The following is a 23713-nucleotide window of genomic DNA, read 5'->3' as shown; positions in this document are numbered from 1 at the left end:
GAAGCATATTACAAGCACTGCAATTGGTTATTGCAAATAGTCCATTCATTTTCACTTTTGCTTCTTAGAGCACTTTTATTTCTTCTTACTTGTTTTTCAGGTTTTCAAGTTGGCTAAGTACAAATTCTTAACTGAAGGGAAAACAGATACAAATATTTCCCTTAAATTCCCCTGGCAAAGTCCCATTAGCTTTCCTTATTCATTAACAAATGTACTGTTTAAAATGTGGCTGCTGTATATTCTTTTTACAGACTCTGCTTACTCAGGAAGCATTCAATCATCCAGACTAGGCAATCATCAGCTCTAAGAAAAAACCCTTTACAATGAGCAATTATTTAGGATGTTACCTTTCCATTCCTCATAGCTGAGAATTAGGTTTCTCTGATATAATCAGTTTTGCAAATATTTTGCATTTTTTTCAGTTTCACAACTACCACAGCAAATAGATCAAGAAGGCTGATAATGAGATTGGATTTGTCCTCTTTGATTAATGTATTCAAGCATTTTAATAAATAACACTATGTTTTAATTATTTTTTAAGGAAGCAAGGCTATCTCAGTTAGTTAATACCAAATTAACATTGGTGCATACTTTAATTTTATAGGGGAAATTCTTTACTTTTACACTATGAATTCTATAAATGCAGAAGATTCTCTTTAGTTTGCTCCAGTAGATAAATCTTTTGGATATGGTCCATGTTTATAGATGATATAAAATAAACATATATTTTATGCCAAATTTTTTAAGCTTGAAATCCATGTGCAGATGCTTAAGAATACTTATCACAATATTTTCCAATATATTCTATTCTTATCAAGACTCAAGCATTTATCTGAACTTGGAGATGTGGGAAAAGACACGCACAAACAAACAAAAAATCAGAGGTTCAGTAAGAAAGGCATGGAGATGATAGATTCCAGCATGTCTCTGGATCCTCTCAACACAAGGCAGCTACTGCTACTGAAGGCTTTGCAAGATTTCAGTGAAAAAAAATTAAGGATGCCCAGGAGACAACTCTGTTGGGTTAGTCCATAAGAAGCTTGTCCAGACAATTCCAGGAGGACCTCAAAGTAGTCTCATTGAAACTTCAAGAGGCTGCAGTTGCTTTTCATCTAGATAAGTGGATCATGCTTTGCCTGAGTGACAATGGTCTTCTCTGGACTGTTAAGAGGCACACAAAAAGCAGAGATGAGGCAAAGATTTGTAATAACATAAATTATATTACAACAAAGTGGACACAAAATGCATTTAGTGAAAACTGCCCCTTTGGGTAGGCTTAACAAATCAAGAAAGATTAAATGTCCCAATCTCCGTTAAAGAAAACATTTGTTTGAAAATATTTCCCTACATTATCGAGTAAAATCATTATAGTACTCTTGATGTTCTTGACCATTCAGAACAACAACAATGAAAATTGTCCTTTCTTGTTCTAGGAGACAATCAGTTTTAGGTATCTTTTTGTCTATTTTTTCAAGCTACAGCATGTATTTTATATAGAAAGATGAAGGGTTGCTTCTTCCTTTTTACTGTAAAGGTGGAAGAAGCTATGAATCAATACCTTCAACCATTGTTAAGTCTTCTTGGCTGAGATTATCTCCCACAGGGGCATATCACCTGGCTATTTCTTGTCAAGTTAGGCTCCACTTACAGAAATGCACAGAAGTTATAGATATACTGGAAAAGAACTACCGGTATGTATTTTTAATACTGCTAATAGCAACAACCTTGATCTCATAATCTAACCTGAGCTATACTCTATATCAGGAACTGTTTCTTTGGAGACTACTTTATCATGTTTGAGGGACAGGAAGATTAAACAGTCAAGCACCTTTTTTATTTCAGTTTTAATTGGAAAGCACATTCCGCACAGGATACACAGAAGAGTATCCTACAGGTAACTACTGAAAGGGGAATAATAATACTTATTAAAAAATTTCCTAGTTGCGGGGGAGAGTATAAGAGGCAGACTGATTATCTTCATTCTTCAACTATTCATGGATGAGGTTTCTTATTAAGAAGGAAACTTGGTTGATTGAAAAAAACAGACTCTATAGTGAATGCCTTTGGACTGAATGTCTTACAATAAGTTTTTATTGATAAAGAGAATATTAGGTTGCAGAACTCAATGGATAACTGTTATATATGCCTGAATATTGTGCATATGTGCATATATGTGTGTAGGCATGAATGCACACACACAGACACACACACACACACACACAAAATAGCAGGTGAATATGGAATGAAACTGAGTGAAAAAATTTAATGGCAGATAATCAGGAACAACTGGAAGGGGAATGTTAATGAAATAATGTAAACTACCATGGGTCTAACATCCAAATGTAAGTGACAACAAAACAATAATAACAATAAATAACAAGCTGGGGAAATATTTTTGAAATGTGGATGCTCATAATCAAAGAAAATTCAATCCAGTTGGGTCTGGAATTATATGGACAGATTTTGGCACTTATAGAGAAGTAACTTTCTCTCTTCCCAGTTACAGCAGGTAAGGAAATGCATGGGAGAACTAAAGTGGAAGGAAGTATCCTGGAAGGTGAGATGTTAGTGAAAAACAAGAGCCCTTTTCTCCCCATCCCCCTGGCAATTTTTGTGAGTATATACTGTATTGCCACCTGTTGGGGAAACAAAAGGTTTTTTATTTATTCAGAAAATGTATATGACCACCATCTGGCAAACATAACTGAGTGGCTAATAACCAGTTCACAAAAACTAAATTATAAAAGCACACTATAACTAAGCAAAGATTTAGTTAAAAATAATTCAAAACAAGTTGTCATGTAACAAATTCACACTACCAAACATATTTTGGATTCCTCTAATATTGAAACCCTAATGCCTAGGGGAAAAGCTGGGTCTTAATTGCCTTCCAAAAGACCAAGAGGGATGCTTTCCATAGGGCAGTTAAAAAAAAGTTACAGCCAAGAAGGAACAATCACTTGGTCCTGCAGGATGATAATGCTTAATAGATGGGAGCATGTTCACCATATAAGATTTGGTCGGGTGGGTAGAAGTCTTTCGGAATAGGTGGTCCTGCAAGTAATTTGTGTCCATGCTCTGTAGGGCTTTAAAAGTGATTACCAGCATTTTGAATTGCAGCTTGGAGCGTATTGGAAACCACTGCAACTCAACAGACAAACTATAGAGTGTTCAACACTTCATGCAATGTTGCCTTCTGGATTAGTTGACGCTTCCAAATGTTTTTCCAGACAGTACAAGGCAGCAATCCAGTCAAAAAGGCACTGAGATGTGAGACAACTGGTGCATAAAACAAATTTATGCAAAGGTCCCCTGCCCATGGCCACAGAAGTTTAGGAGGACCATCAGATTGCATGCCAACTCTGCCTGAGAGAATGATGTCTCATTTTTATGTGTGTACATTCCTTCTAGTCTGGGATGCTACCTGTAGTTTTCTTGGCAAGATTTTTCAGAATTGGTTTGACATTGCCTGCTTCCTAGGGCTGAGAGCAGTGGTGGCATTCAAATGATTTAACAACTGGTTCTCTGCCCGAAGAGCAACTTAAGAACATGTAAAGGCACAGACACAGGATCCTTGGTCACCAGGGTTGCACCCGCTTGCACAAAGCAGCAATCTGTGTGGGCTGCTTCTGTCCCAGCCAGGAAAGGGAGAAAGGGAGAAAGGTGGCTTACCAAAACTTCCTTCACCTCCCTGGGTGTCCTTAAGTCTTTTTTCCTTCCTTCCTTCCTTCCTTCCTTCCTTCCTTCCTTCCTTCCTTCCTTCCTTCCTTCCTTCCTTCCTTCCTTCCTTCCTTCCTTCCTTCCTTCCTCTGTGCAGCGATTGCTGGTCCACACTTTCTTGCCACTCTGCATCAGCCTGCGTGTACCTTCTCTGTTCTGGAAATGGCAGCCCCATTTTCTGCCACTTTTCTCCCGGCAGAAGGGAGGAAAGGAAGGATACTTCCTATGGAAGGATGCTACGGTAAGCTCCGGGAAATCTATGCCAGCTGGAGCTGGGCCAGGCTCCCCTTCCCCAATGGTTCTGCATAACCCTTGAGAAATGGATCTGCTCCCCACAAGGTTGGCCTGATCAACTCCTCAAGGGCTTTGTAGGACCATCGGGGAAGGGAAGCTTGGTCTTCCTTGCCCTGCTCCAGCTGGCATAGCTTTCCCAGAGCCTCCCTTCTGCTGGGAGAAAAGTGGCAGAAAATGGGGCTGCCATTTCCAGAATAGAGAAGGTAGACTTGGGCCAATGCAGGGTGGCAAGAAAGTGCAGCAAGAAAGTGCAGTATCAGCAATGGAGGGAGGGATACCCAGGGCTGGCAGTGGGAGGCAGCAAGGGAGGCTTGCACCCCCAGTCATGGCGCAAGCCACAGGAGAATTGGAGGAGGAGAAAGAAATGGTGGGGACCAAAGAAAGCCCCTCCAGTGGCAGACATGGCTGTTGCACAGCGGTGGCAGAACCTTTCGCTATCACTCCCCCTGGCTCTGAAACATGGAGGGGGATTGGATAAGGCCCATCCTTCGTAACATGGCAATCCGGTTTGGGAGGGGAGTGAAAGGGAAGATATAGGCAGGCAGCTGATATGATCAAAGGCACCGTGTCTCCATTTGGTTTCCGTCACTCCTCTCTTGGATTTTTGGGGTGTTTTTTTTTCCCGCCTGGAAGGAAGTTGAACAAAAACCAGCTGGAAAACACAGATTTATCATAACTAGTTTGCTGAACTCAACAAAAAATAGGTATAGGTTCTGCCAAACTGATGCGAACTGGCTGAATCCCACCACTGGCTGAGAGTATGACCGGCTCAAGGTCACCCAGTTGACTTTGTGTCTAAGACAAGATCAGAACTCATGTCTCATGGTTTCTGAACTGACACCTTAACCTCCACACAAAACTGATTCTCTGTCATCAAACTGGCTTTCTATCGAAAGTTAAAGTTATAAAATGACCAGCCTAGGGGACCCAAAATCTCTACTCAAAAGGCTTTCAGTGGAGCTGAAGATACTGAAAGGAAAAGTCAAAGGTTTTACCAGAGAAAAACCTTTCTCTGCTTGACTGAGAGAAATTTATTACCAATTTCTATAAAAAAAAACCCTTCTTAATTCTAAATTAAAAAATAGGTAGGATTAGGAATAGAATAGTGCATGCATCCAGAGATCAGATCATAATCCACAAATGTGTATGCTTAGAAGCACTTTAGACTGAAGACTGAATTCAGAAGGAAAATTGTTCTCACTCTGCAGTATGAAAAGTAAAGAGCTTTTAAGAGCTGTATTGTTGAAGCTTGAGAAAGGGAGCAACTTAACAGTAGAATGCATCAAAATTAATCATGCTTGCCAAGTGGCTCTAGGAAAACAAAACTGTTTTTTCTGTGCCTACATTATTATGTTGCTTAATACAAGGATTAAAAAAATCCTTTATAATGAATTGTTTATGAAATCTTATGAATCTATAGGAAGCCCCCGTCACAGGCAGCATACAAATAATCGAAAGAAAAAGAAAGTAAGTAGTGGGATGTGATCTGCTTTACAGCTTTCTCTTCAATCTAAAGTTCTGATATTTGAAAAGGGGGAAATATATGAATATTAAATGATAAACTACTGAGGAAAGCTTTATGATAAGTGTTTTGAAAGTAGTACTTGTAATTTTTTTTTTAAATAACCATTAATGAAGCTGTGCCTTCTATTTAATAAAGATATGGATTTTTTTAATCAGCATATTCCACTGCTTGCTTTATTTCCTGTGGTTTCTTTATATTCTCTTATAATAAACTGATTTTGATCTTCATGTTTCTTAATTAAAACAGTAATTAGCCCCAGTCAGACCCTCCACTGAAAAAAAATGTTAAAATAAGAATTTTTAGAAATTGTTTATTTTTGTGGGCAATCCTATTATTACTTACCTAGAAATTAATTAGATTTATATTACGTTTAAGTAGATATGGAGAGAATTATATGGTCAAGTAGTTTAATTTCATTCTTTTATCTATTTTTTTTTACAATTCAAGACTTCTTTCTGTGCTTTTGTACCTGTGATTTTTTTTTAAAATAATTTTTCATTGCAGTTTATGTTGTCTATATGATCTGGATGTAATAATGCTAATAAACAGAGGTTCTTATTTTATGGTAATTAAATGCTACAATTTAATAAAAATATTTATACTGTATCGTTCATTTTATTTACTTATAACATAATTTTATTAAAATTATAATTAATTAATTAATTGAAAAAGAAAGAAAGAAAGAAAGAAAGAAAGAAAGAAAGAAAGAAAGAAAGAAAGAAAAATGTGCAAAGGAAAAAATATCTTAAAGAATAGAAAGAAGAGTGTAATAATAATTTTAAAAAAGAAATGATAGCCAACTTTCATCAAAAGCAATATAAACAATTTTAAACATTTGTTCCTTTTTCTCTTTCTCTTAATTTACTTCTTCATCCCATTTCCCATCTCTTATCTATAAAGAAGTCCATAAAGATTTGTCATTTCAAGCCTGGTCTCAGCAAACTTTATTAAAGGTTTAAAGGTTTTTCCCTGTCCAGTCATGATCAAGTCAAAGAGGTGGTGCTCATCTCCGATTCTCATTTCAGGGAGCCTTTTGTTATCTGACAGACATTTGTGGCAAGCATGAAAATACAGAATGCAGTAATCTTTCCAGCCGAAATGGTATCTATTTATCTACTTGCATTTGCATGCTTTGGAATAGCTAGATTGGCAGGAGCCCATTAAAGGTTGCCAAAAATAACATTTTAACCTTAATCAAATAAACAAAGTTTGCATTTCTTCCTTTTACTTCTAACAAACTTAAAATCTATTCAAGTAACGACATAGAACTTTTCTTTTCATCTCTTTTTTATCCCTCCTCATAAGATTTAACCCCCTTTGTAAACCCAATATAAAAGAATTATCTAGGTTACTCTTTGGTTTATTATTTGTAACTCCCTTTTGATTTTTAAAGCATCAATCAATTTCCTTTGTATATCTAATTAAACATTTTTTTCATGTCATTCTTGTAGCATGTCATATATAGATCAGCTTTTGATGCCATCTCTATCTTGTCAGATAAAACTTGTTCTTTTTCTGCCATTTCTTCCAAAACATATTTAGGACACAGTCTACCCATAGAAGCATTGCTACTGACATTGTTGATGTGATTCCATTTTTCAAAAATATTCTTCAGTATTTTCAATGTTATAATATTTTGTTTCATTCTATAGCTGTTAATCCAGTTTATTTATTCTTTTCTTTAATTAAAATATTTAATTCTTTCTAGTGTCCAATTTGAAATTGTTTAATTCTTTTATGTTCAAAACAAATTGATTTTTACCAAGGAAAGGGTTCCTTATAATTAATTCCAAAATCTTATTTCAAATTTATCTGGATTCTTAATCTATTTGTAAATTTCTAAAAACAAGGTCTCGGTTAGCTTCTTGCTCTTTATTTTAATTTTTAAGTTCTTAAGTTTATAGTTTATTTTTTTTATTTCATTAAGGATGGAAGCAGACTCACCTGGTGTTTTCAGATTTGTCAATTCAAAGGTTTCTAACAACTGAAAAGTAATAACCAATTTATGAATGTAATTGGAAAGCCAAGTATGTGAACTTAGTGTTTTTTTTAAAGGTGTAGACTATAGTTTGAACAGGAGGGCTATTCCCTCATATCCCTATGCTCAAAACCCTTTAGAAACTGTCAGCCTCATGAGCAGCAACTATATGATATCCCCTAATAGTTGCAGCATATGCACTGTTTTGATTCCCCCTCTAATACACTTATAATTGCTAAGTATATTCTTATGTCTCATAGACTCTTCAGCACAGATATAGGATAGAAAGAAATAGGAGTAGGACTGCAAATATACAGTACTTCATAGTCTCACAGAACACGAGACTAAATCTAGATATTATTGTGTGTACATTTGATTGACCCTTAAACTGCACCTCTGTGCTAATGTTTTAGAGAATAAATCACTCTGAACTCAGTGGAACATATTGCCAAGTAAACATTCATGAAAGCCAACTGCAAAGCTATCTTCTGAATCTACATGAATGCATTAGAATCCAAGAAAGGTAGAAAAATAAAAGCTTTGTTACATAGTCTAAGAGAAATTAAGAAGACTATGAACAGATATTCAAAAATATATAATGTATTCTTATCATTTATTTGTATTAGGATGTTGCCGGTTGACAATTATTGTCCATGTTTTGATGTTGGGATATATAATTTCAGATATAAATTTAATAAATAAATAATATTCCCTTCTCAAAGAGAATATACAATTTCATTCTTTCAAATTTAGTACAGCTTTGAGTAGCAGACTTGGTTTAGCATACTTCAGACTGAATATACAAAATCAGCTGGAAAAGAATTTTATCAAATTTCAAACAATACCAAACATCAGTCTGAACAAAGTCATTTTTCTTCTTAAAATGGGTTTCATTGTTATCAATATGTTTTTATATTCAAATGTGTTTTGGCGCTCCAAAAATCCCATTTGCCATTTGGTTTTAACAAACAAACAACTTATTATTAAATCAAGATTCAATTATACATTAAACTAAGACACTGTGAGAAGGGCCTCATACTTTGTATAAGCTTTGCTATCTTTCTTATTTAGGCATAGTTTTACCATTGCTCAGAGTCTGTGCAAGATAAGCAGTTATGAAATTTAACAGAGATAGAGAGAGATAGAGACATAGAGAGGTAGAGGTAGAGGGAGGGAGGGAGGGAGGGAGGGAGGGAGGGAGAGAGAGAGAGAGAGAGAGAGAGAGAGAGAGAGAGAGAGAGAGAGAGAGAGAGAGAGAGAGAGAGAGAGAGAGAGAGAGAGAGAAGGTAGGACAAGAAACAATGGATGGAAACTAATCAAGGAGAGAAGCAACCTAGAAACTAAGGAAACTCTGACCCTAAGGAAAAATTTCCTAACAATGAGAACAATGAATCAGCAAGACTTGCCTTCAGAAACTCTAGGTACTCCAACACTGAAGCTTTTAAGAAGAGATTGCACAACCATTTGTCTGAAATGGTGTAGGGTTTCCTGCCTGAGTAGGGGGTTGGACTCTCTCTCTCTCTCTCTCTCTCACACACACACACACACACACAGAGAGAGAGAGAGAGAGAGAGAGAGAGAGAGAGAGAGAGAGAGAGAGAGAGAGAGAGAGAGAGAGAGAGAGAGAGAGATTTACAAAAATAAAGTCTGAATCCTGGCACTGCAAATGGACTAGATGAGAAAATAGGACTGATGATAATTTGTAACAGTGAAAATGTACACTGTATATGCTCAGAAGCTCTACAGTTAAAGTCTGAGTTTTGTGTACCTATTTATCTAAAATGCAACAAATATTTGTTATTGTATTGCTATGGTCGAGGCGAGAAGTGACCCTTTGGTAGAGTTTTATGCCATTGGTATCAAAATAAAATAGTTGGTCTTTGGGTTCTAAATAACCAAATTTGGCTCGGGTGGTGTACAGTATTAAGAATCAGAATAGATCTCAAAGGGACCTTGAAGGTCTTCTAGTCTAACCCCCTGCTCAAGCAGGAGAGCCCATACCATTTCAGATAGGTGGCTGTCCAGTCTTTTCTTAAAAATCTCCAGTGATGAAACACCTAAAACTTCTGAAGGGAAAAGCTGTTCCACTGGTTAATTGTCTTCACTGTTAGGAAAGTTTCTCCTTAGTTCCAGGTTGCTTGTCTCCTTGATTAGTTTCCATCCATTCTTTCTTGTCATGCCCTCTAGTACTTAAATCTATTATCAGCTTCAGACAGAAAATATTTTCCATGATCTTCACAAAATATGTTTCTCCCACAATTAAAAACAAAGGAAAAATCCATATCAGTATAATATAGTCATTGGGGGGGGGGGACACAACTTTTTATTAATGTGATTTTTTTTCAACGTATTTGCCACCAAATCCTTTCCTGTTTTCCAGGTTCTTATACTACCTGTCTAGGGGCAACCAATAAGGGAACTATCAGCAAAGAAATGACGACGGTCTATTCCTAGACAATTTAATTAAATACAGTTATATCTATGGGCCTACAATATGTACTCCATTGTATTGTGAATTGTTAACTATAATAAATGTAAATAAAAGAGTAGCGGCGGCGGGGGAGGAAATGTTTCGCCTACAGATTCCCTCTCCTATTGCTTTCCCTCCTCTACCAAAGAAGCTTTTAATGCCCGCCATTTCTCCCTCCCGCCAAAACGCATTTCTTTCTCTGGTTGCATCCAACGACTATCTCGTCAAAGCAGCGGCCGCCGGAGCGTCTGATCCCAAGAGCTAGGGGTACTCAGGGCAAAGCGGGGGCGAGGTAGGGGGCGGTGGCTAGTTTGAGCGCGCGCGCAAGCGTGTTCGCGGCGTTGGTAAGCCGGGCGCTTTCTCGGCTAGGCTAAAGTCGGCAGGAGCGACAGCAGCGAAAGTAGCATCCATTCCCGATGCCGGAAAGTCCACGGTGCTCCTCCTCCTCCTCTGCCCTCCTCCGACAACCCATTCTTTCCAGGCAAACTTTGATGGAGAATTTCACACCGTGCTGGAAAAATGCCTGTTATGAAAGGATTATTGGCACCTCAAAATACCTTCTTGGACACAATCGCGACTAGGTTTGACGGCACACGTAAGTCTCGCCCAGGCAAGCCTTATCTCCTCGTAGTCAGAGGCGGAGAGCTTCTCGTGGTACAGGAACAGAACTATCCTTCTGCGTCTAGCCCAGAGTCCAGCTGTGGTTTGGAAAAGAGATCCATGGAATAATCGGGAAATAGCTTGGATCAAACTTTACTATTTATTTGTAAGGGGTCTCTTATTATCTTCATTCTCTTTGAGCGCTTAGAAACGTTGGCATACACAAAAGAAACTATGATCCAAGCTAGGTTCCTTCCCCGTTTCCCCTAACCTCCCGTAGCCCACCTGAGCGCCGGTTTTAGATACAGCGTGTTTAATCTGCCTCTAAGTATGGTGTATTGGGCATAGGAGAGGGACAAACGAGCACATTTGAATTGCGGATTTGATATTTTTTAAAAAAAATCTCTTAAAAGATTAATTCTTAGAAACTAGGTTTTATATTGGCTAGACAGCTGTTGTCGGAGATCTGAATGAAGTCTATATCCGTCTGCTTAATGAATGGGTTTATTAGGGCAGTGGAGAAGGGGGGAAAAAGAGAATGGCAAACGTTCAGGACCCTGGATAGTTCCAGGCATCATCACCCATATTCTAAATCTAAATCTTTGTCAAGCTTGTTTGCATCTGCTTTTAATATTTTAGCTGTTCTTAGAGTTTTTGTTAACGAGCTACAAAGACATTTTCCTTCCATTCTGAACACACATATGCTGCTTCAGTTAATCTCTATTCAATGGCTTTCTTTTGATAAATTGTATTCACATAGAAGAGATATGCTTGCTTATGTATGTCTGACTAATTGGACACATACACAAACATACATGCATATCCACGGACAACATTTTTAAGGTTTTGTATACATATTTTGTTGCTATCAACCTTGATATTTTGGATGTAGCTATTTAAATAATCAATAACAATACACACATACTATTGTTAATTTCATGGTTGCTTCTTAGAACAATTGTTATTAATGACTACCATTATTAAAAATGCTACATTTTTGGTGGGAGAGTAAATGTATTGTGTTGGAGTCAGCATTCCTAGTCAATGGGTGATGCTGATACTGATTCTTTTTTGAGTTTTAATGTGTTAATTGCTGTCCTATGAGACAGAAATCAGTAAAAAATGAATTGTGTTTTCTACTAATTTTGGAACAGTAAAATTCAATTATAACTTTAGGCTTTTATTTTGGCATAAAATAATCACTTTGTTCAATTTGTATCTCAGTCATCATTTTAATTTAAGAGATTACAAAGTATACCCAAGTAATCCAACTGGAAGCTAATCCATACAGATAAAATCTTGCAGGATTTGACGGACTAGTGAAGCATCATCTATATAGTTAATATTCATGTATTTTTGTTTACCACAAAAAGAAAAATAAATGCTACACACCAAGTCAGATTTACTTGTATAGGTACATTAAAGTAACATACCCACATTTAGTTGTTTAGAATTCAAAGAACCTTGATTCTGAAGAACTGAATGCTGCATCACAGGTAATTTGAAGAACAATATCTCTACAGTGCTGCTAAATATAACCTAAGTTACTTGACTATGGGATAGACCGCCTGTTTTTGTTTCTAATGTGACTTGTAAATATTAGTATTGAGGGTGGAGCATTATTCAACCAAAAACACTTTTTACATATTTCAGTGGAGAAAATTTAAAGACATAATCAATACCATAACAAACATCAGTGTGAAATATATATTTTGAAATTCAAAAATTTGTTTCAGGACAAATTTCAGTTCTTCATTGATAATAATATTGTGATGTTGTAAGTACTAAATTTAGATTATATAGTAAAAACATTGGCTATAATTAATGGAACTTCTTTTAATTTAAACCTTTGAAAGGATATATTATGTTGTCATCAGTAAGACTTTAATCCAGCAATACATCTACAATCCAATGGAGAATTAATTCTAATTCTGGGCAGTGGTGTAGAAAACAATTCATGGTAATGTTGTGATTTATATAGCACTATCATTAAAGTATAAATATCCAGGAGGAGAGAGAAATCAATGATATAAAAAACATTTTCACCTTTTTTTAACCAGCATGAATTTCTCACATCAGAACTTGAGTCAAATCCCTTGAATTTAATAGAAATGGTGTAGATAGCAGCAGAGTCTAATAAATGAAATGTAACATTCATCCATAGAAAAATGGTAATTTATTAGATGAGATGAAAGATCTTCTCCCCCAAAGACCATTTGAAAGGCAGGCCACACTGATGATAGCCCCTACAACAGTTTGTAGGTTTTATTGATATCTAATATTCTCAAAAGGAATACCATGGTGTGCAGAAATTTGAGATTCATATAAAACTTTGGTGACAGTTGTGGTCTCAAATTTTCAGTTTGGTTTCATTTGCAGTAATGTGCTACATGTAATGCCATAGTAGAATTTTATTGTACTAATTATTCATTTTAATTATGCTGTTTAATTGTTTGCTATTGTGACCATTTGGAGTGGAATGTTGAAAAATACCAATACACAGTATTACTTGTATAAATAAAAAGTAGTTTGATTCGCAAGTTATGAACCTGCTTTTTCATATGGATTGATGCTGTATCCAATATGGAGCAGCCAAAGAGTCGTATAGTTCCTTGAAAACAATAGCTCCCATGTGTTTGAATTCAGTCTGTTTTGTTCCATCCATGTTCCTGCAGCTTCCAGATATTGGGGCAAATAGATCGTTCCTGGATCTATCTCCTCACACACCCAGCTAGATGAAGAAGCTAGAAGGGCATAAATTTAAATCATAGGCTCATGCTAATACAGAGATGAACTGAATCCCAGTTCACATTACAAGAAAATGCCCCAGTGGTTACCACCTTATATTGAGCCTAAGAGATGTCACATTTCAAGTACATTTGAGTGTATTCATCAATGATATGTTGCACAAACACATCATTTGCAGTGCATGGCAAATCTTCCTCTTCATCATCTCTGATAGAATCAATATGATGTAAACTAGTAAAGAAAACACAGAAGAAAAAAGAAAAGTAAATGAGTTTCGAAGTAAATTTCAGATTGCGCTAGGATGATTGAATGGAAGAGATTTAAGATTATTACTAAAAGCCAAGAAATCTATACAGATTAACAAAATCAGAAGGAAAGTCTTTTAGTTTAACCCCCTGCTCAAGCAGAGACCCTATACCATTCTAGACACATGGCTGTCCAGTCTTCCTTTAAAAGCCTCCAGTAATGGAGCACCCGCAACTTCTGAAGGCAAGTCGTTAATTATTCTCATTGCTCTCACTGTTAGGAAATTTCTCCTTAGTTCTAAGTTGCTTCTCTCTTTGATTAGTTTCCATACATTGTCTCTTGTCTTGCGCTCTGGTGCTTTGGAGAGTAGTTTGACCCCCTCTTCTTTGTGGTAACCTCTCAAATGTTGGAACACTGCTATCATGTTACTCATAGTCCTTCTTTTCACCAGGCTAGACATACCCTGTCCCTGCAACCATTCTTCATATGTTTTAGCCTCTAATCATCTTTGTTGCTCTTTTCTGCACTCTTTCCAGAATCTCAACATTTTTTTTTATAATATGATGACCAAAACTGGATGCAGTATTCTAAGTGTGATCTTACCAAGGCTTTAAAAAGTGGTACTAGTACTTCAGGTGATCTTGATTCTATCCCTCTGTTAATGCAGTCTAGAATTACATTGGCTTTTTTGGCTGCTGCTATTGAGCCAAGTTTTGCCTACTCTGTACCTGTATGTTTGGTTTTTCTTTCCTAAGTGTAAATCCTTACTTTGCTCTACACTGAATTTCATTTTTTTAGATAGGGTACAGTATTCAAGTCGAGATCCATCTTGAGCCTATCTTCTGGGGTATTGGCTATTCCTGCCAGCTTGATATCATCTGCAAATTTGATGAGTTCCTTTCTATTCTCTCATCTAAGTTGCTTATGAAGATGTTGAAGAATACTGGGCTTAAAACAGAGCCTTGGGGTACCCCACTACTTACTTCACTTCCTATAGAAATAATTCCATTAAGGAACTACTTCCACATGTTGAGTGTGCTTTGTCAGCCAGTTATAAGTCCATCTGGCAATAATGCTATCTATCCCATATTTTTTTAGCTTACCAAGAAGTAGGTTGTAGTCTACTTTGTCAAATGCCTTAATGAAATCTAAGTAGATTTGTCCACTGTGTTTCACTGATCCACTAATTTAGTCAGTTTGTCAAAGAATGAAATAAGATTTGTTTGATTTGATCTGTTTTTGACAAAACCATGGTGGGTTCTGGTTATAACTTTGCTTGCTTCTAGGTGTTCGCAGATCTGTTGCTTTATTATCTTTTTCAGGTATTGATGTCAGACTGATTGGTCTGTAGTTTCCTGCATCTGTTTTTTTTTCTTTTTTGAAGATGGGAACCACAGGAGCTCTTTTCCAGCCTTCTGGTACTCCAAGATCTATAAAAGATATATCTCAATGGTTTGGAGATCACATCTCCTTCAGAACTCTGGGATGTAATCTGTCAGTCCTTGTGGTTTGAATTCATTTAGAATGGACAGGTGTTCCCTTATCATTTTCTTGGTTATTTTATTTTAATCGGTATTCCTAGTATGTTTTTTATTATGTTTTTGGTAGTTGGGCTGTATTGCCTTTTTGCATGAAGACAGATGCAAAGAATGAATTAAGCAGCTCTGCTTTTTCTCTACTGTCCGTTAACTTCTCTCATTAGTGGACTGATTGTTTTCTTGATTTTTTTCTTGTTTTTATATGTTGAAAGAAACTTTTAAACTTATTTTTTACATTTGTTGCGACTCTTACTTCATTCTGAGCTTTAGCTTTTCTGACCATCTTTGCAAGCTTGGGATACTTGTTGGTGTTCTGCCTTAATTATGTGTCCCTCCTTCCATTTTTTTTGGTAGTTATTCTTTTTGTCTTTCAGTTTATCAAAGAGTTCTTTGTGTAACCATGCTTGTTTCTTCTTGGATTTCTTATTTTTATTTTTCAGTGGTATTGAGCTAGACTTTTATAATCACATTTTTTCAGAATTTTCCAAGCTTCTTGAGTTGTTTAATCTATCAGAATAAAATACATATATACAATACATACTGTACATAGCATGGTAGACTTTAATAGAAAATCAGATCCAAGTATATCCCTAGCAGTATCTCATAAAATTAACATCTTTATATTAGCTTGAGCGCCATGTCAGACTTTGTGCATCATATCAGTCTACATTCCAAAAATAGGCTATGTCAGGACCCATTCTGGGGAGATAAATGAATAATATAGGCCCTTTAAGGCTTATGGCATTTAATAACAAAAGTTATTATCATCGAGATCATAACAAGGATGCTTTTGGGCCTTATGTAGTTTCTAGTCCATGCTTTTTCCATCTCTGTTATAAAGTTTTTTGGTCTACAATACGTAGATCAGTGTTGGACTGTAGACTCCTTGATGCTCTCTGAATTTGGTTGTTTGCTTGCAGATATTTCATTATCCAACTAGGTAACATCATCAGTAACTGTAAGCGTAAAATTTATTTTCCGTTTATATACAGCAGGAGTGCCAAACTGCTGGCCTGTGAGCTGGTTTCATCATACCAAAACCGCGCCCACCCCATTGCCGGCAATGCAAAAAGAGTCACGATACGTCGTGACACGTCACATGATGTAGCGAGTTTGACACCTGTGATATATAGTATTTGCCATGGTGTTTTCTTCTTGGTAGTTCCTTGATTAGGATATTGGTTTCTGCTTGCTTGTTTGCCTGGTATTAATACTTGCTTATCTGGGTGTTGGCTACTGGAGACCATATGTACTGATCTTTCTGTTTCTTTCTTAGCTCTTATGTTTCTTTAGAATGGTCTATAAATATGCTTACTTTGTATATTTGTATATTGATGAATAATTTGCCTGAATGCCAATCTTCAGGAATTCTGTACCATTTTGGGATTTAGCTTGGTATAAAGCTTCAGAAAGCCTTTTTCAAATGCATTTGGTTTATACAAGAAAATATAGTTCTTTTAGATAGAGATTAAACAAAATTGGGAAAAGAAATAAAAATGTAAAAACAATTTAGATAAAGACACTAATTTAAACATGTTTTGGGATGCAAGAAAAGCTTTTATCAGACATCATTTTATATAACATAATAATGAATTTTTAAAAGTCAAAAGAAAAATCAAGTTATTTTGGATGAAATAGAAGAAAGATGAAGAGTTAAAGGTATTTCTAAATAGGATAAGTATTTCTTGATAAATTAAATTTTTACAATGATGATTAATTATATTAATAGTAAGATAAATGGAAATAAGCATGAATTATCAAAAGTAGAAATAATTAAGTTTGCATATAAACCACGGAAGTGGCCAGATATAAATTGTGAGAAGAAAATGATATTGAAATTACAAGAGGGAGATACAGTATAAGTGGATGAGGCCATACAAAAAGCATTTCATCAACATTATTCCAATTTGCATAAAGGAAGTGACATCTCTCTAGAGAAAATAGATGATGTTAGTGTCCTTGGGTAAACTAGATTGGAATCATAATCAGATGAGCTAATTCTAGTTTATCGTAAAGCTATATTGACAGAATCTTGCAAGTCCGAAAATATACTATTCTCTACCATATCTTTTTACAATCAAAGAAACCAAGGAGTGTCTCTTCTGAGTCTCTTGCCCTGCCTAATTTAGTTGCAAACTATGTTATTTCTAATCTGATTGTTCCCTTGACAGCATTTCTTTGCCAAGTGTCCCAAGGTCTTTTCTACACACCATTACAGATGAATATCTAAAGAAACAAAATTTACTGAAGAGTTTCAGAGGCACAGAGTTAGGTTATGAATGGACCTATACTAACAGGGGGCATTTCTGAAGCTATATAAAAGATTAAAGAAGGAAAGGTGACTGAACCAGATTGATTATCATATTCTTTCTATAAATACTTTCAGAATGATTTTTTTACAATCTTAACAAAACATAATAAAGTCTATGCTAGAAGAAAGAAAGATGCCAAATAATTTGAAAGAGGCCAGTATAACATTAATATGCAGGGAAAATATTTGAGTTTAACAAGAAATTATAAGCCAAAAACATTGCGATACATCACGATATGTCATGTGATGCGATCTAGTTTGACACCCACAGACTAGGTTATCAGCTTTCATTATATCCATAATATAGGCAGAATTCTATGCTAATTATAAAAAAGGCTGTTTAAGGCTGAACATTTGATATGTGCATAATTTTACTTTGTCTTCCCATAGGTGTCTATTCAAAACAAAGATGGCCCAGTTCTGTGTGGAGCTGAAAATTATTGCCCTTGGATTATAATACATTCCCTAGAATCCTCTAATTAAAGCTTCATTGTAGTCACTTTTCTCTTTTCTGGTATCTATGAGAATTGAACTGAAGTTCATGTTATCTACTTTCTTTCCTTGTGAAATACTAGAAATTTAGATTAGATATAATTATATTGAAACATTTAAAGACTGTCTTCTCTCGCAATGGAGATGGATTAACACAATTCTGAAATTGTGCTAACTGAAAAGGTGTTGACTTTGAGTAATCTCAATCAATTTGCTGAGTAAGCAAATCGTAAGTAATCTTAATCAATTTGCTGAGTAAGCAATCACCAGTACCATGAAATAGAAACATTAATGCCAGAAATTTAATAAGAATCTACAACTGATAAATACTGCTTTTAGTTTTTCATAAAACAAAGTCATCTATGAAAACCAGAAGGTATGCCTTCTTTGTCATTGTGCCTGCCTTTTGGGACAGCATAACCCTGTGATTCAGATGTCCCCAACTCTTTTGGCCGTTAGCAAGCCTTCAAAAATTATATTTTTCCCCTAACCAGAGGAATTTGCGGTCAGCCTATCTAGAAAATTGGTTTAGGATTTTGATTAGATATATTTAGTCTCTGTGCTGTTTTATGGTAAGTGGTTGTGGATTTTTTTTGTTATCTTGTTTTGTTTATAGATGTATGTTAGCTTGGCAGAGTCACATTTTGCAAGTTGAGCGGTCATACAAATTGTACAAAAAACCCAAACATCTTGTACCCTGATTTGAAAGAACAATATAATAAAACCAATTAAAGTTATAAAACCAGATCTGAATCAGCTCACATGTGGTTAGACTGTTAAGCCTGAGTATTCAAGTGTACCTTTGCTCAAGCAGAGCTTATCTTTTTAAATTTATGACAAGGAAACAATCTATTTGTTTCACCCTACAATAATCTGAAGAAATAAATTATGCTGAAAGAAAGTGAGTGGTCTAAATAAAGTGCCTACGCTTCATTTATGGACAACTCAAAGAGATCCATACACTTTGGAAAGCTTTGTCTCAGCAAATCTTGCAAATTCAGATAGGTGATCAGAGACTCCTGAATGAGAGTGATAGATCATATTAGCTTTTGGTTTGCTGCCTAAACAAGGTGGAAATGACCAGCTGATCTTTATCCAGAGACCTTCAGAGAGGAATTGTCCTGTGTGTTTTTCTTCACCGCACATCTGCAGTTACTGAGTAAATAACATGAATAAAATAGTGATTATTCAGTCCCAGTCTTATTTTCATATCTTCTTTTTAATGAATGGATAGTTATATTTTGCCCTTAAATACTTGAATAAGCATGGTAATTTATACTGCTTCTAAATTCCTAAACTTAGATGGGAATTATATTTTAAATTACAATTGATAGTTATTTTCCATTTAAATATGAAGATGCTTATCATTCTTTTCTATCAACTGCTTTTGTAATTATCACAGTAACCATTTAGTGCTTTCTTTAGTGCAGACAGCAAGAGAAAATCATGGCTTCCTGTAATGCTGACAAAGTTGAATAGTTTAATTACTTTAATATAAAACTGTTTGTTCCTTTCACTCATTAGAGGATTGAAAGAAAATTCCTAAATAAAGATCTTAATTTACTCAATGTGATTATCATTAATTTTCTGTTTACTGAAGCTACTAACAGGTGTTCTATAAATAAAACCATCTTAGTTTTATTATAATTAATTTCTAATAATCACCTAAAGCTTGAAACTTTTTCAGAGACCAATCCATATAAGAGAGGCTTTTACTAAAGTATTAATCCCACAATGAAATAGTGGAGAGCCAAAATACTTCCTTATTTACTCATTACAGGGCAAGCAGTTACACTTGCTGTAATTTGATTAGCAAATATGTTTCTTTATGGAGTTAAATTGACAAGGGAGTGATCCATTTTTCTCATGTTTAAAAAACTTCAGTGCTATACTTAAGTTTGTTAACTATCAGGGAAATAGCTATATGTCTATTGCAATTGTGTTATTCTAGGCCAAAGGTTTAAGTATTGTTCTTTACAGAGCACACTTCTAAAATAGTAGAAGACTTTCAGGCAATTCAGTTCAGAGGTTTAAGAAAAATGTTTCTCTTTCTCACTGCATATCAAACACAATCCTGGAAGTGAAATTTGGCTGTATATCAGTAGAGATACTTGCAAGGGTCAATCACTTGAAATATTGATTAAAATTATTTTTTTCTGGGTGTGGAGGGGAGATATATTTAACTCTTTTAATTTGCCTCTGTAAACTGGACTTTTCAGCCAAACATTTTTCCTATTAGGTTCTCTACAAGAATCTAAGGAGCACATGCTAGAGTTAGATTTGCAGACATCAAACTTGTAATCAAACCTTTCAACTAGGATGGAGTTCCTCTCTAATGTAATAACACTATTATGAATCAAACACTTCTTTGATTCTTAATTATTTGTATAACATCTTCTCCATTTCACGCAGAAGAGTGTGACAGTTGACAGGAATTTTTTCTATCCTTTTACTTTCCTACCTTTATTATATTACTATGTAACCATATTTGTCAAGGAGTAACAGAAGACCAATATAGCTTCCAAGGTCACATTTGTCCTTGTGCAAAGGCCGTTTCACATTTGTTTGAGCTCCATTACACCATAGACAGTCCTCTGAATTAATATGGCCCCCATCTTCCATACAAGCCCCAGTTCTACAAAACTCCTGTATGAAAGATAATTTACTGTTTCTGCTAGTGGATAATTTTTCAGAAACCTCTAAAAATGTTGCAAAGTTTTGCTCAGTTATGATAGCTATAAAAAATTGCAGTTTAAATAGGATTTGATAAATCGGGTTTGTATTCGTTTTCTCTTTTATAATTTTAACATAATAATTTTAAACTATTATATATGTTGATGTATTATGCATCATATAGAACCTTCATCTATGATTACAAATAAATGCATATTTGGTATCTATTCTAATAATGAAGCATAGAATGGAAACAGATGCCAAAAGAGGATAATTTTAAATGGCATGGCATGAGTGTGACTAAAGGAAATAAATATAATAGACTATATAGGAAAAGAACAAAGAGATCACTGCACAAGTTCCTACAATGACAAATGAATAGCATTAGTTTACTGTCTAATAAAAATAAACAATTTCCTGTATTCTTGCAATCAGTAATTCCAACTTTATCTTCAGGAGCATGAATAAATCTTAGTAAACTTCCTTTCCCATTTTTTTTCAATTTTTCTTTTTTCATGTCATGAAATACAAAAGGGAAAAAAATGTTTTCCTCTCTTACCACTCGTGTATTTTAAATGGCAATTCATACTTTTTAATGAAGTAAGCATAATAATGTTAAATCCATTTTTATTTGGGATCTGTATCAGTATTTTTCTGATCCAGATCATTTGTTGTAGAACAAATGAAATGAAGAATGTATTAAATGAAAATATGTTAAAAATATATCTGAAGAAAATTAAGTCATTAAGGAATTGTTTGTTACCTATCGATAGAAATATAAATAAATAACTATCAAAGTTAATCACCTACAAATGAAACCTAGAATTACAAGCTAATAAAGAAGATTATTAGAAGTATAATTTATAGCTTTTTAAGAGTGCTACAGATTTTTTTCATTGCACCATGGGATTAAAAAAAAGGACATTTCCAATAAATTTGAGGTATGTAAATAAAATCTACTGTTGAGTTACTTAAAGGAAATATAAAACTTAAGCTACTCTCAGCTCACTAGTTATCACAGGCAGGAACTCACTAAGTCCTTTGTATTTCTTGAAAAGGCTACATTATTTCCTCAAGTTACTTTGTTGTATGTAATTAAAAGCAATATAATCATAACAATTACTCTAATGACACTTTTTTTCTTCTCAAAATTCAGTTAACAATAAAGAATTCATGGAAGGGCTGATTTTATTACACTGCTACTAGATTTTCGGCCATTAAAATTTAACATGTCCTAGCAAAATGATCATTTTTAATGTTGAAATTATTGTATCAGTTTGCATGGTGGTTCAATTTTTTCCAGTCCATTTACTATCCTTAATTTGTGGCTAACAGCATCAGTTTGTAAATGGCACAATTAAGGAAAAGCAATAAGAGGATAGATTGCTACAGAGATTAGTTGCCTGCTGATACTAGTGCTTTAGAATTTAATTCAATGGAAAATATATACCAAAGAGGTTTTTTAAGTCATAAAGGTCATAAGGCTTTTGAAAGAGCTTCTACCTTTCTAAAATATGGAATTGCAATTCAAGAGCTAAATATAAAAAGCGGAGAACTTTATATGACCACAGAAAGAAGTACACTTCAGTTTATATACACACACACATATATATATATATTCCTCAATAAACCTTGTGAAATGAAAGGAACTTCTCTGATCTTGCCTTGAACAATTTTGTGAAAAGCCATTTCCTTGATTTTGTGGGTATATTTTAGACTACATCAAGCTATCTCAGAACATTTGGTTAAAATGATCTCAGAATACATTTTTCTGAAAAAAAATGTTTATTCCCCCCATCAATATTCACTCCAATATATCAAATTTGATACTTCTTCACATGTAATTTTATAACAGTTTTGCTATGTATAAGGTGCATTGATTTTGGCTTAGAAAATTTAAAAAATTGTTACTTTCATCTAGTTTTTAACTTTGTTTCCAATTCTTACATAGGCAAACAACTATAAAGGAAAAACTGCCATAGAAGTTGTTCTTTGCAGATTATTTGGATCAACTTCATGTGTTCAAAAATCGTGTGTGCCTTAATGTCACATATTAATAACAGTTTAGTCAGTGGTGGGATTCAAATATGTGAACTACCGGTTCTCTGTGTGGATGCCGCTTCCGGAAGTCCGTTCTGAGCTGGGCAACAAAAAATTAGCTACCTGTTCTGCCAAACTGGTGTGAACTGGCTGAATACCATCACTGAGTTTAGTAAACCAAGTATAACAACATGCCTAACTTAATCTAATATTATTCTTCATGGACTGTAAATATGTTGTACTTTTTAGGAAAATAAGTATAATAAGATCAACAGGAAAACAAATTAAACTCTGGTGATTATTGAAAAAAAATCCAAAAATTCTGTTATGCAAAATCTGCTACTGGCCCAACTGCATATACACTGAAGAGAAATTTTAATAAATAACCTCACATTTTTAAAGTTTTATATTTTTTTTGTGTATGATACAAAATGTTTTGAAAAAAATGTAAGTAGAAAAAGGAGATGAAAGAATCTTGCCTAGGTTTTGAATTTTTAAATGATTTTTTAAAAAATTGTCAAAACATAAAGAAAAGTGCATCAACAAGCCATCTATCTGTGATAATAATAAAAAATAATAATTTTGCAATTATTATCACAGATAGATAGAATTTTGCAATTATTATCACAGATATTATCATGGGGAATTTATGACATTTTATTGAACTGGTCCTTAAGAAAAGTGTATCCAGAATTCAATTTAATAGAGGCAAAGTACCACATGGATTGGATACCATTTCTTTCCTTGATTTAAAATCATAGTTGGGACCAGAATTTCAGTTATTAATCATTAAGTGAGTCAATATGTGACCAGGCTTATTTTACAACCATTTCTGCAGCAGTTAATATAAGTAGATAGTCAATCATCATCATCATCATCATTTATTTATTTATTTATTTATTATTTGGATTTATATCCCGCCCTTCTCCTCGTAGGACTCAGGGCGGCTGACAATCAATTAAAATACATAAATAACAATACAAATTTAAAATTAATTAAAAAAAGATATTTAAATATTGTCCGATTAAAATATAATTAAAACCCCTCTAAAAATTACCCTAGGCCAGTCCTGCAAGCT

At 34.7% G+C, this 23713-nt stretch overlaps 1 protein-coding gene across 1 annotated transcript in view; it reads left to right on the top strand.

Annotated features, from left to right (window-relative positions):
- The first annotated feature begins 10506 nt into the window (after positions 1–10506).
- Positions 10507–23713, top strand: part of KCNH8 (potassium voltage-gated channel subfamily H member 8) — a 189003-nt gene continuing 175796 nt past the window's right edge. Inside the window, exon 1 of the mRNA XM_015810734.1 lies at positions 10507–10582. Coding sequence (XP_015666220.1) covers positions 10507–10582 — 76 coding nt within the window. The remainder of the gene's footprint in view (positions 10583–23713) is intronic.

The sequence above is a fragment of the Protobothrops mucrosquamatus genome, unplaced genomic scaffold (assembly GCF_001527695.2).
Source record: "Protobothrops mucrosquamatus isolate PMUCROS unplaced genomic scaffold, P.Mucros_1.0 scaffold18, whole genome shotgun sequence".
In the NCBI taxonomy this organism is placed as follows: Eukaryota; Metazoa; Chordata; class Lepidosauria; order Squamata; family Viperidae; genus Protobothrops; species Protobothrops mucrosquamatus.
This window is presented reverse-complemented; position numbering and strand designations above follow the sequence as displayed.